The sequence below is a fragment of the Labrus mixtus genome, chromosome 18, assembly GCF_963584025.1.
Source record: "Labrus mixtus chromosome 18, fLabMix1.1, whole genome shotgun sequence".
Taxonomy (NCBI): domain Eukaryota; kingdom Metazoa; phylum Chordata; class Actinopteri; order Labriformes; family Labridae; genus Labrus; species Labrus mixtus.
Genome location: NC_083629.1, coordinates 12,814,272 through 12,827,377, shown reverse-complemented (window position 1 = coordinate 12,827,377; position 13,106 = coordinate 12,814,272). Strand labels below are relative to the sequence as shown.

The following is a 13,106-nucleotide window of genomic DNA, read 5'->3' as shown; positions in this document are numbered from 1 at the left end:
AACCTTAAAGAAAACATTTCTGTGGTGCTAAAGGCCTAGCGGTGACGTCGTGCCCGATGTGCAGAGGTTACGGTCCTCCAAACGGGAAGTATGGGTTTGGGCCCGACCTGTGGCCCCTTTGCCGCATGTCGTTCCTCACTCTCATGATTTCCTACTCTATCCACTTTCCTATCAAACAGAGGCAAAAGAACAAATTATATCTTAAATATATATTTGTGACATCAGATTTACACATAATTTAACATATTAGATTTTCATGCTAACGTTTTATGCCAGTGCTTTGTACAAGATCATGAAGAGGTTTTGGAAAAATGTTTTATACATTTTTTCTTTTTCAGAATACATAGCTTTACTTAAGATATTCCACTCTAGTGGAACATAGTTCAGGGTCATCCCTTTAAGCAGTAATACATTAAGAGTAATACATAGTTGCAGGGCTTACAGTATATTATAGTGTAACAGCACAACCTCGAGTGTGAAATTGATTTTAAACAATACAGCAGACCTAGTTCCTCAACCTGACTGGAACTGGACTGTTGCAGATTGACTGAGTGGAAGTGGATCGCAGCAAAAGTCAGCTTTGTTTTAGTAAAGGTGTGCAGGCATCAAAGTCCTGCTAACCAGCGATGGTTATCTTAAATCAATTTGATGAATTGATGCAGGCAAAGCAGCGTCCCTTTGAAGTAAATGGAGGGCTCATCACAGGTATCGCTCTAATGTAGCTCACAACCTGCACTTGAAACCAGATAAGTGTTTTTTGTTATTGTAGCATATGTCCTTTAAAATTTTTTAAAAAAAGATTGAGGAAGTGAAAGAAACATTTGTTTAAACAAACACCACAGACTCTCCCAAAAGTCAGTCAGATTAAACACATTTGATTATCTCGAACACAAAACACACTATCATACAGGAAGTCAAACACTACAGGTCAGGACTCTTTGTTGATTAGCTCTCCCTGAATGTAAAGAATTTCCACTGCTGGAATGTTACTGTATTCACATTTTGTGCAAATTTGCACTTGACTGAAGTATTTGGATACACACCAACTTCTAGAGGGTTACCTCTTTTTACATCAACCCTTTACTAATAGTTTCCATTTCCAACTGAAAATGTAAAACATTTTACATGAAATATATACAGACTGACACTAATCTTTATACCTTGTTGTACTTCAGTTTTTAACAACAGGTTTATATGTGTTTTCAAGTGCAGTGACTTTCCACTGATTTGTTGGTCAGCAACATTTTAAACTAGTCAGAAAGATTTCATGGTTAGTTGCTTAAAAAAGTTGTTTCTTGTACACGTGACAGGATTAGGATCCCGATACTTCCATGTTTTGACGTCTCAGAAAGAGGTCAGTCTCCATTTTTACCTCATGATAGCCGAGAAGTCACTTTAGTCTAATCTAAGGTGAGGCTTGGAAGTAGATTTAGAAAAAAGGTAATTTTACTTTAAAACTAGGAAAATCACTACATTGCCAATGTATGCATCAACACACTTTCAGGAAAGATAAACCAGTTAAGTTTTCTGACATCATCGTCGATCAGACAATGCCTGAAAAGGACATGGGGTCGGTTGAAAATTGCCACAATACAGTCAAAGATAAGGGACTGTGGTACTTCAGATGTCTTTATTAAATTTGATATGTTTTCCAGTAGTACAAGTTTAGTAGGAAATGTTACAAAAGGTTAAATTAATCGTGTACCTTTACAGACTACACAGCAGCCAGTAAGACAAGACATTTGCACTCAAGTGGAATGTAGTTCAGGGTCATTCAGTGAAAAAGGAGCCACATCATTTCACAACTCTTAAAAAATGACTCAAGATTGCAGCAAAAGAGAGCTGTTATTCATTTTTAGCAGGATTTAAAGGTGTGTGGAAGTCTTGCTTACCAGTGACAGACATCTTAAAAATCTATTTTATGAAGAATAACATATGATCTTCAGAATCATTCATATTCTTCACTCAAAGCTGAATCCCTTTTAAAAAAAAAAAAAAACACAACACTTATCAGAGGCACTGTTGCTTCTTTAGCTCACAATCTGCACGGGGAACAAGATGCAGAACAGGTCCTTCTTGGTTTCGTCTTTCAGTTCCCACTGCACGACCAGCTTTATCTACAAATACAGAAGAGAAGTCAGTGAACAAAGTGTGACAAGAACATGTGACATACAATCTAAAACAGGGAAAGAAGAAAATGTGTTACAACCTATATTCCTCCGACACCATTTAAGCGTCATATATATAGAAAGGTCCTGTGATTAGATGAGATCACCACTGTACCGTTCCCAGTAGTGGAATGTGACTCAGTACATACAGGATAAATACTCTTGTATGGTAGTTTTATTGTTGTACTCATTCATTGTATTTTTTTTACACTTCTTAACCATTTTAAGCTAATGGTTCTGAACACGTGGGTTCATAGGCTTTACAACATTTAGACCAGCAGACATTAATAGAAAATATGAAGTTAATTACAGTATGGAGGATTAGAAAAGCTGTTTACTGGCACGTTGTAATTTATTGACAGTTAAACAAAAACTACTCAAAAACGTGAAGTTGCTAATGTCATGAAGTACTTACTGCAGGATACGCCGACTTCACAGGAAGAGCATTCAGGTAGTGATACGTCTGCTGCGGCTGGATTGGACACACGATTCCAGACTTGCAGCCATCCTCGTTGGGAATGGGGTAGGGGACAGGAACTCCAGCAATAATACCGTGAACCAACGCCGTGCTTGTCGAGCTCTTTACATCTACACAAGATAGACGTAGAGCAAACGTTTAGAAACTGTATCCACTTATGCTGCAATATTGGGAGAATTTTTATTTTTAAAGCTCCCTTACCACTGGTGAAGGTCACATTGACACTGTAGGACTCTCCTTTCTTGAGCTGGCATGGCTGAACGGCACAAGGGCTAATGTCAACGATGGCCACTTTGCCTGTGGCACTGCCTGAAGAGAAACACGAGAGAGGAGCTTTAAACAGGTGACCATCACATACCAACAATCAAAACATCTTTAAGAAAACTTTACTCAAGATTAAAGCGAGTCATTACCCACTTTGTTATTTTCAAAAAAATATGGCCACTTGACATTCTCTATGAAAGGTCATTTAAAATTAAAGTACTGAGCATCACTTTTACCGCAGGAACTGATTCTTCACTTTTTACATCTCATAAAGAGGAAACGTGGGTTTAGTTACCCTTTAACATTTGATGACAGGAAAGTCTGTTCAAACTGCTTTGACAGCTCTGTTTGAAGAATGATTAGAATGTATTTATGAAAAAGTAAAGACAATTTAGAAAATGCTTTGCTGCAAAACACAAATGAAAAGTTAAGTTTCTAGTAGACATCAATGGAGATAAACAGAATCGCTACTCAAGGAGCCAAGTTTAAAGAGGCATTGTAAAACGTGAAAGCAGAGTTCAAGCAACATGTCACATGGGTCCAACTAAGCCTTATAATCTTTTCTGTGGCCCAGTGGGAAGATTTAAAAATATATATATAATTCGGAATCCTTTTTAACTTTACAGAAACTGAAGACTACAAAGTCAGCATCCCTGGGACCCTTCTGTGTAACTTTGAACACTTCATTCAAGTCTTTCACAGTTCTCTAAATTTCATAGGAAATCGCACTGAAAAACCACAACAATTTGCACATGTTGTAGTTGTTAATGTGAAGGGTATTTGTAAAATGTAATGTGTGATGACATTTGGTTAACAATTGTTGAACCATGAATAAAATGCTGAATTAAAAAAAAGGGACATTTAACGGTGTACTTGCAAGTAGTACACACATTTGATAATCAAAATTGTATGCAACTTAAAGAAACCTTCACTATGTAATATCATTGAATGTTTTGTTTGTTTTAGTAATGACGACTTGGTTAAAACAAGGCATTTTATTTGATAGATTCTGACATTTATGATAGATATATGCTACACATTTCTGACAATCAAACAATGTTAACAACTGATTTCTTCAGTCACTTCTGAATTTAGTTAACAACAACAACAACTCAGACAACACTTTGACTACACAACTATTGACATAAAACAATCAAAAGAAACACTTTTAAGCAACTAAAGAGGTTAAGCTTACCGCAGTCCTTGAATTTCACCGGCTCCGCACAGGTGAATGACATTAAGCAGAATAAAACGATGAAACCGGTCTGGACATCCATTTTTCTCTCTCTTTCGTGACCCTAAAACAAGGGAAAGAAAGAATAAGTCCGGACATTTAGATGACTCGACCATTCAGATTGGGGATGTCATATGACTTCCCGTTTGTCCCCGCAAAGCGCCCCGAGAACACTCAGTGACCAGCAGTGATTACAAAGTAACAACAACTCAAGATACATAATCTCCGACCACCTTGCACTTTGATAAACAAATACAAAATGTTCTCTTAGAAAAAATGAGTAGACACAAGTGAAAAAAAATAATCAAAATGAACAAAATGTACCTAACAGGTGCCTCCGTCGGTTTCGTGAGTGAGAATGATATCAGCTTTTTATTTCCTTGTGTCACAAGACCCAAGTAACGCCCATTTATGAGTAAGCGCTGCATTTTTTGTGCCCGAAATACAGCCTGACCGGAATCCCCCTCATTGCAAAGACCGCCCCCCTTCTGTACTTAGCCGTAATAACAGAATATCAAGAAGTACACGAATTAAGTAACTGCTAATCTACACCTCAATGTAAACATTTAATTGTTTGGTCTTCATGGGGGGCGACAACAACATGGGGAAGTTGTGCCTGATAGGCAAAACCCAGGGGTAAATATCATGAAATAAATCGTGATTGGCAGGTAGATTGACGAATCCAATGACCGCGTTGTACCCGTCTGGGTGTTTCCAGAGCTAGAGCAACCCTTTTAACCAATAGCGATGCGAGCTGTGCCTTGTCCACGGTTGGGGGTGGGTTTACCTACATTTGTTATGAAAGATGTCATTCGCCACAAGAGCTATGATAGCTGCGTCAAAGTCAAAAGTATTGAGCCTTGCTAGGTAACGTTTATTATCCGTATGCCGTAGACATGTATAGGGGTCTCCGTAGAAACAAAGACAGAATATTGTTTGGGGGTGGAAAAAGACTGGTTTTATCCGAGGTTTTTAGCAACCTAGCCTTTAACGCTACCATGTAACTAGCTAGCACTATTGCCAGTAACGAGTCATGTACTCCTTCTGTCATGTGATCCATTGTGTATGTTTTCGTAGGGGGTCTACTCTCCTCCACAGCAGCAATGTGGGCAACCGGCTTCCTCCAACTTCACTGCCCCTTAACAAGGCGGGGATTCAGCGTTACAGCACTTCAAACCAGGAGAAGCAAGCGGAGTCAAATCCATCTGAAGAAACAGTAGTTCTTACTGAGTCATGCGTGAAGGTGACCAGACACCAATGACAAAGCACCTTTTTTTGTAAATCTGATTAGACGAGTTAAAACAACAAGCTAGTAAAAGAAAAGTTCTAACTGCATCCTGTTTATGTTCCTCTTTTAATAGAGACTAGGTGAGATCACGGGGAAGGGAGAGTACCTGAGGATACATGTGGAGGGAGGAGGCTGCTCTGGCTTCCAGTACAAGTTTTCTGTTGATAGTAACAAGAGTGAAGATGACAGGTAAACTGCCACCTGTCTCGTCGTCAAATATTGTTGGAACTCGCTCTATTGTTGTCATCAAACCAATCAACTCTTGTTTCCTCCTGCTTCCACTCTGCATTTCAGGGTGTTCCAGCAGGGAGGAGTGGGCGTCATCGTGGATCAGGACAGTCTGGAGTTTGTGAAAGGAGCCACTCTGGACTTTACCCAAGAGTTGATCCGCTCGGCCTTCCTGGTGCTCAAGAATCCTCAAGCCGATCATGGCTGCTCCTGCGGAAGCTCCTTTTCAGTCAAACTATAACTTTACTTTTAACTGCATTAAATAACTTATTACTCACATATACCTGTTTATTTAGAAAAGTACAGGCACCTTTCATTATACTGAATTCAAATCTATTCTGCCTAAACAATGAAAATGGAAATGACAGACAGCAAAAATGTAAATTATATGTTATGGTCTTTAAAAGTACGAGTGTATCTCTTAAGCTGGTAAGTGGGGGTCATTTATTACTTTGGACTATCCCTGATATTTTTGAATTCCTAGTTCAAATCACTAAATACCCCTATTGTTACAGAAAGCTAAAATCAAGACAATATTTAACTGTGATTCATCATGTAGTTAGAGAAAAGGTCCAGTCATTTGTATGTAAAAAAAAATGTAAATAGGCCATATCTATGAATAAAAAGAGCTAAGCTATATTGTATTTGTTTCATGAAAATTATATTGATTGAAATTCAGATACATGAATCCTCTCTCATTTCAAGCAGAAAAGTCATCATGTTACTGAGGTCACATGGGGCATTTTCTGATTAAATTAGAACAGGGATGGGCAACTTTGGTCACAGTAAGGGCCACATTCATGTAATTCTCACTGCCTGAGGGCCAAATTGTAGTTTCCAAAAACGATTACAGTCAATTATGTCTCAAATTTAACTCAAAATATACCAGTGATCAAATATTATTATGGACATATTTCTGGTTTTCATGAATCCATGGCAGATTTTGTCAAGTTTTCTTCATGCTTCCAATTAATTGATATAAAAAAATTGACGTGAGGGCCACGTTGAGGGTTGACAGGGGCTGGCGCCGCATGTGGCCCCCGGGCCGCCAGTTGCCCACCCCTGAATTAGAATAATCAAAGGGCAGCCAAGAAATGTTTCTAATTACCAATAAGTGAGAAAAGGTCTCTCCTGCATCAACAGGACTTGATGTATGTTCTTGGCACTGTCTGTGATTTCATGTCACTCAAAGTTTAAAACTCAGGGTCAAGGTTGCTTCTTTTTTTTTTTATTAAAGTGGAATTTAAGAAACATCTCACAAAAAATATACAAAAAGAATATGTACAAATGTTATTTACACTGGTATAATGTAAATCAAAATATGCAGCAACTTTTTTTTGTAGTTAGTCTGTAGTTAGAAGCAAAATGTTTTGCACTTTTCATAATTTCTCTCTGATAAAACATTCCATTTAAGTATAATATCTGATTACACAAAACATTTAGCTTACTATTGGAAAAAGTCACACCGTTCATATTCTTGAAAATGCGACAATAATACGTCATAGCAGCACACTGAAAAATGACCCAAAGATTTGCAACAGTGCATTGAAACATCAATTTACAGCTGTTCTTTTTTTGTTTTCTGAGGAATTTGGTCCGGACGGATTGTCTTCCAGTAAGCCATGCACACCCACTAACCACAAACAAATCCTCATACAGGTATGCACACGTGTAACATGTCATGAGAGGAAACACTGCCGAGGGAGGTTTGAGGTCAACCAGTCAACAACACAACCACAGGAACAAACCATAAATGAGCCGTCAGGGTAACACAGTGAGCAGGTCAGGTGTACAGTGCATAGTATGCTTTGGCATGCTGACATCCAGAACATAACAGTGGATGTTACATTCAGGAGGAAGGCCACAGGATTTGGAATTACCAGTAAAAATGGAATAAACAATTGACTCCATGATTCCAAAAATAACCCCAACAGAATACAAAAAAAATCCAAACCCTCATAAACTGAACACTCAGATAAGGCCAATTCAGTTTGCTACATGTTTTTCAAAAATGGCATTGTCAGTAACACAATTTCTTAGACCTCCAAGTGGCAAAAAAAAAACTGCCATTCAGGACATGTAGACTCATTTAAAAAAATCCTGCACTGTAATGATATGCACGTACTGTATAAGAGTTTTTTTTTTTTTTTTTTTTTTTTTTAATGAAGATGTGATGTAGTAGGAGCAGGGCTGTAGGCTCTCTGTCTGTGTTCACAATCACAACTGATGCTGTCATGAAAATGAGCCTTGCACATATGCATGCACCTAGTTTTGAGGCAGTAAGTAAGATCAACACATCGACTCATTAACAAGCTGCCAGGTCTCTCCTCTTCTTCTCATTCTTTTCTTCTTCTTTTAAAGCAGTTTTTTTTTTCTCTGAGGAGCATTGCTGGGAGAATTTCTGAGGCAGAATGGTCCAAGTGTTGTTCTCAGTGATGGGCATGGACACACCTCCACACAAAGACACTAAAAAGGACACAAGAGGAGAGGATCAATGGCATAATATTGAAAGCTAATCAGGTAGTTATCTATGGCTTTATTTGGAGCCTACCTTCTGTCGTCTCCACCAGCACTAACAACATAGCGATCTCCATTAGTGAAGCGCACGTTCGTCAAGTGAGCAGAATGGCCCAGAAAACGTTTGTGTTTGGCCTGAAAGAGGACACATGTACATCATTAATAAGGTATATTTTTTAAACTAGGGACATCAGATTCATCTGATAATGGAATGAAACTGATATGCTACATTCAGTTGCAATGCACAAAATATCAGCCATAAACATGATATTAGGTCTGTTAGTCATCATGTCGTCAGAGAAACAAGTGTCTCAGTAATGGAAAAGAATGTTGAATGATGGTCACAGGTGCAACAAGATGATTTTATAGCAATAAACACATTTAGACACATAAACATTTTTAGGGATTGCACATTTATCACATTGAAAAGTGCTGAGAGAAATGTCAAATATACAGTATACATCATCAGACAAATGCTAACAATGTTAATCCTAAGATCATAAAGAATCAAAAATGTTGACAAAGTAACAAACAGTGATACAAATATTTAACAATCATACTTACAAACTTCTCTGGACATGGAAAGTCAAACAGCTTAACCATTCCAAAGTCATCGCCTGTGACCATGTTAAGGCCCGAGTGCGACACACAGGCACAGGTGACATCTGCTTTGTCAGTGTTACGGGACCAGATTCCAACCACCTCGTCCCCAAGGACACTGGAGACAGAGAGAGGAGTTATATTCTGATATTCAGTGTACTGTTAACCATTACCTGTCCGGCACACTTGTCTCAGTCGTAACGTTGCGCCTCTCACCTTGTCCAGGTGGCCCAGGTTATCCTGTCGATATGGGACTGCTCAGTGACCTGCTTCCCAGACGGCACCTCGTACACGAGTCGTTTATAAGATCCTGTGGAGATCTGTATCAAGGCATTCATTATTAGGAGATCTCACAGCCAGCAACTGTCTGACATAAACATGTCCTCTCACTACACTGTGAAGTCTTTACCTGGATGTAGGTGCTGTCAGCAGAGAAGTCCATCTGCATCACAAAGCTGGGGATGTCCCTGCAGCAGCTGATGCGGTTCAGCTGTGGGCCGAGGGTTAGGTCGTAGAAGTCCACTGCACTCTCAGTAGAGCCTACGGCCAAGTAGCGCGAATGTGGACTGAACCTGTAAGACAGACATTCAATGTCACAAAAAAACTTTCAATATGCAGAGTCTGTAGATCTGTTCCAATTTAGTCTGTGGATGATACCCTTACATATTTGAGAGGGGGAAATTCTACGATGAACAATATGGAGGCGGATGTTAAATGATTTTTAACTGTAATTAAAATAAACCTTTTCAATCTGAAATGAGCCCACATTTGACACAGATATGACAATGCAATGGTACTCTTTATGCTCTTTAAGTTTGATATGACATACAGTACTGTCAGCGATTACTAGTGCAGACCACCTCTGCTTGGCTATGATACATTGCTACATGGGCTGTAGACAGTGCTGAGACAGTGTTTGTTAATTACACTGACGATTGTTTAAATACTCTCAAAATCTTTCATAAAAGTTTATATGGAAAAAATGAATACTGATACAGATGTAATGTGATTGCTAATGGGCCTATATTGGCCAGATAATGTTGGTTTACCAATATATTGGCTTAATGTACCACTTCTCTAACTTATCGACAGTCTAAAAGCACCCTGTGTAAAGTGCCCCACTCTGCTATTTTTACCTGATATCCTGGATAGGAGAGCGCCGGTCCCTTTTCTTGCCCCAGATTTTGAGCGAGGCTACCAGCAGGATGATGAACTCTCCATTCTTCATGCCGATGGCCACCATGTCTCCTTCAGGACTGTAACTGATGGTGCGCGCCGGGTGACCCAGGTTCACTTTATTAAGCATCTTCTGTTTTTCCACCATACGAGAAAAGCAACACACTGGTTAGTTACAATATAGAATCAGTATGAAAAAAAAACATCTTAATATATCACAATAAAAGGAATTGTGAAACTTTGATGTACTGGGAAGAACTGCAATGGTGGGGATAGGTAGACTAAACGGTGCTGACCTTCTCAGGGATGTCCCATAGACGAACAGTGCCGTCCTCTGCAGCAGACAGAAATACATCTCTGGAGGGATGGGTGCCCAGTCCCCAGATCGGTCCGTCCATGTGTCCGTTCACCAAGATGTTACACGCTGCATTTTTCTCTCCTACCTCAATGATCTCTGCATTTCTGGTCCCCACCAGGATTTTACCCTGACAAAGGAATGAGCGAAACATCTCAACATACAGCTGAAGTTTGAGAACAAGCTGGACCTTTGATTGAGTGCAGTTTTAACTGTACCTTTCCTCTGCACACGGAGCGGACACAGTCAATGACCTGGCCAGTTTCTAAACGGAACGCTCGGCAGCGTTTTAGCTCCTGGTCCCAAAGCTTCAGGGCGCCTCCCTCCTTTGACCTGTGTAAGAAAAACAGATGATTGTTTCCTCTCACATTTGATGAAATGAATTGTCTTAACTTCTTTTATACATTTCCTTCCAATTTTTTAAATCTTATTGGTAAAACATGAATAGGCTTATGATCACAAACACTGATGCTAGTAGCCAGAATTTGAACGTCAGGGTATTACAATACCTTATTCTAATCACATAACCCTTTTAATGACACGACTACATAGTGTGAGCTTTCTTATTTGTAATATAGTTCAGGAACTGAGCAGCACTTACGGTCTTTCTTTGCCTCCAGTGACGATGAGGCCGTCTCTTAGTGTGGTGTACATGGTGAACACAGGGCCCGTATGAGCTTTGGCCACAATTCTTACTAGAACGTGTTCTTTCCACACACACACATCCCCACTTATGGTACCTGTAAATGTCAAGTTATTCTGAAAAGAAAACAAATCTGCACTAATCTAGTGGCCTAAAAGAGCAGAGCGAGCAAGGCAAGAACAATTCACAGCACATTTAAGCAGAAAGTTTGAGATATGATAAGTGAAAGTGAATCATGAACATTAATATATATGATGAAGTTAAGAACAAGCACAATTCTGAAGAGCAAATGTAACATATTATCTGTCAGAATTAATAAGTTAGACACTGTACACTATATTAATTGGAAGTCACTTACAGCTCCAAATGCTACAGACAGCATGGTCTGCATCCTGGCATCTTCGATGGTGCTCAGCACGCCTTTTTTGCTGAGTAAAGCTCGGCCAGCTAACGTCCAAAAACGTACATGTTTGATCCCCACTGACACAAAGTGCGTGTCAGAGTCAGGCCGAAATTCAGCCACAAAGATCCTCTGAGTGTGACCTATCCTGCTGGCCACTTTGGCACCTGAAAAACAAAATGCAATAAAAGTGTGAACTCTCTGAGGCGTTGGGACTTTGGGAGTGTTTAAATGAGGCTTCTTTTTTTTTTTTTTTTACCTTCCTGCCACTTCCAGATGGTGACGGTGTGTTCAGGGTCCAGTCCCACAGAAAGCAGCAGTTTTCCTGTCGCACTAAAGCTGACAGAGCAAACCCCACCGGCGTGGAAACAACGCAGCACAGACAGCGTCTGCTTGGTCATTGCGTCCCACACATGGATGGATGGAGACGTGGCTGAGGAACAGAGGAGAGAGAAAAAAAAGGACTTCTCTAGATTGAACTACTTTAATGACTTACATTTGTCAGACTCATGTTATAACAATGAGCAAAGATGCTATTTAATTATCCTTACTTCGTTACTTTGTTTGTTCGTTTTCTACAATTTCATAATCAAATCTAATACATCTTTTAAACTTACAACATATAGACTTAAGTTAAGAAATAAACGGCCATCTTTGAAATTATGTTTACATTTTTAGTATCTAGCACAAAGCCATATTACTCCAAACTGATTATTTTAAAAGAGACATTTCTTTCAAGTGATATAGACTCTTAATCAAACGGCCACTAGATGGCAGTAACCTCAAGAAGATGAATTCAATCGGACAGATTTTCAATAGTTTTTAAAAAGTAATTTATCAGGCTGACAACACATTTTGGACACATTTTGTAATGTCCTTACCTGACATGTCACCAGTATCACCTGGAAAGAAAGTAAATCCAATTTATTTACAGAACAAACAAATTCTTTTTCATTTTATTTTTGGGGACTGTTTCAGCCAAAATGGTTGAAATCAACAAAGGCCTACACCGTCAAAGATGTTGGTGTTCAATAGAAATGAGCTACAATCATAACAGTTATGTAAAGTCATAAGTGTGTATGTCTTTAAACTCTGTTTTTTAACGTGAATCTGTGCAAATACTCTGTTGTTATATTTCAGCATGTGTGGTACTCCCTGAAATATTCATGTATGCAGAAAAATGTTAATTTTGCTCGTTAGTTTCTATAAAGTACAGACAAGCTTGTAGGAGAGGAAGGCCATCTGTCATAAACAATAATCCTGCACAATAAACTACAGCAGAAACAGGGAAGAGAAGCGGGGCAGCTGCTGACACAGGAGGTCAACGTCGCACAAACATACCTACTTGGCCAGTAGCCACCACGTTGGGGAATTTGGGATGTTGATTGATTGTCAGGCACAGAATGTCGTCACTGTGTTCCACATAGAAACTTTGGCAAGCTGTAAACACACACACACACACACACACACACACGACATAGAGTCTCTAAATGAAATACATTATGTTTGTTTGTAGGCAGTAAAAAGAGAATTGAGCTTCTTCTAGTCTGCACTCGGCGTACTTACAGGTTGTCAGGTTGAGCACGATGCCCACCGAGGCCGTGTGGTAGATGATGTCCGCCCCCTCATTCAGGTAGTGCACGTTATTACGGCAGTCGTTGCCACGGTAACCAAACACCAGCTCCAACACCAGGTCCTGAGGGAGAGGTAAAAAAGACAGTCGGAAAGTCAGAAAGGTCAACACCATGACAACCA

General features: G+C 39.4%; 3 protein-coding genes across 3 annotated transcripts in view; 1 reads left to right on the top strand and 2 right to left on the bottom strand.

Annotated features, from left to right (window-relative positions):
- Window positions 1-1,611: 1,611 nt before the first annotated feature.
- Window positions 1,612-4,617, bottom strand: LOC132993036 (NPC intracellular cholesterol transporter 2-like). Its single transcript, XM_061062675.1, has 5 exons — window positions 4,469-4,617; window positions 4,106-4,208; window positions 2,848-2,955; window positions 2,584-2,756; window positions 1,612-2,117 (listed from the first exon to the last, which is right to left on the bottom strand). Exons 2-5 carry the CDS (start codon window positions 4,185-4,187, stop codon window positions 2,031-2,033), a joined length of 450 nt encoding a protein of 149 aa, XP_060918658.1. The 5' UTR covers window positions 4,188-4,208; window positions 4,469-4,617; the 3' UTR covers window positions 1,612-2,030.
- Window positions 4,618-4,917: 300 nt separating this feature from the next.
- On the top strand, window positions 4,918-6,338 carry isca2 (iron-sulfur cluster assembly 2). Its single transcript, XM_061062674.1, has 4 exons — window positions 4,918-5,011; window positions 5,222-5,387; window positions 5,506-5,621; window positions 5,727-6,338. Exons 1-4 carry the CDS (start codon window positions 4,950-4,952, stop codon window positions 5,899-5,901), a joined length of 519 nt encoding a protein of 172 aa, XP_060918657.1. The 5' UTR covers window positions 4,918-4,949; the 3' UTR covers window positions 5,902-6,338.
- Window positions 6,339-6,866: 528 nt separating this feature from the next.
- Window positions 6,867-13,106, bottom strand: part of eml5 (EMAP like 5) — a 38,264-nt gene continuing 32,024 nt past the window's right edge. Inside the window, exons 31-44 of the mRNA XM_061063049.1 lie at window positions 12,918-13,047; window positions 12,693-12,791; window positions 12,233-12,253; window positions 11,611-11,784; window positions 11,310-11,518; window positions 10,910-11,067; window positions 10,527-10,641; window positions 10,250-10,438; window positions 9,914-10,086; window positions 9,187-9,349; window positions 8,994-9,097; window positions 8,742-8,895; window positions 8,212-8,312; window positions 6,867-8,126 (exon numbers count right to left, since the gene is read on the bottom strand). Of these exons, the coding sequence (XP_060919032.1) occupies window positions 8,090-8,126; window positions 8,212-8,312; window positions 8,742-8,895; window positions 8,994-9,097; window positions 9,187-9,349; window positions 9,914-10,086; window positions 10,250-10,438; window positions 10,527-10,641; window positions 10,910-11,067; window positions 11,310-11,518; window positions 11,611-11,784; window positions 12,233-12,253; window positions 12,693-12,791; window positions 12,918-13,047 (1,827 nt within the window). The 3' untranslated portion in view covers window positions 6,867-8,089. The remainder of the gene's footprint in view (window positions 8,127-8,211; window positions 8,313-8,741; window positions 8,896-8,993; window positions 9,098-9,186; window positions 9,350-9,913; window positions 10,087-10,249; window positions 10,439-10,526; window positions 10,642-10,909; window positions 11,068-11,309; window positions 11,519-11,610; window positions 11,785-12,232; window positions 12,254-12,692; window positions 12,792-12,917; window positions 13,048-13,106) is intronic.

What these genes read in the sequence shown, in the direction of transcription:
- LOC132993036 (XM_061062675.1), bottom strand. Translation starts at nt 4,187, where the DNA reads ATGGATGTCCAGACCGGTTTCATCGTTTTATTCTGCTTAATGTCATTC. An exon ending in GGTGAAATTCAAGGACTGCG is followed by an intron (nt 2,956 to 4,105) that starts GTAAGCTTAACC and finishes GTTTCTCTTCAG; the next exon opens with GCAGTGCCACAGGCAAAGTG. An exon ending in CAATGTGACCTTCACCAGTG is followed by an intron (nt 2,757 to 2,847) that starts GTAAGGGAGCTT and finishes TATCTTGTGTAG; the next exon opens with ATGTAAAGAGCTCGACAAGC.
- isca2 (XM_061062674.1), top strand. Translation starts at nt 4,950, where the DNA reads ATGTCATTCGCCACAAGAGCTATGATAGCTGCGTCAAAGTCAAAAGTA. An exon ending in AAAGTATTGAGCCTTGCTAG is followed by an intron (nt 5,012 to 5,221) that starts GTAACGTTTATT and finishes ATGTTTTCGTAG; the next exon opens with GGGGTCTACTCTCCTCCACA. An exon ending in TTACTGAGTCATGCGTGAAG is followed by an intron (nt 5,388 to 5,505) that starts GTGACCAGACAC and finishes CTCTTTTAATAG; the next exon opens with AGACTAGGTGAGATCACGGG.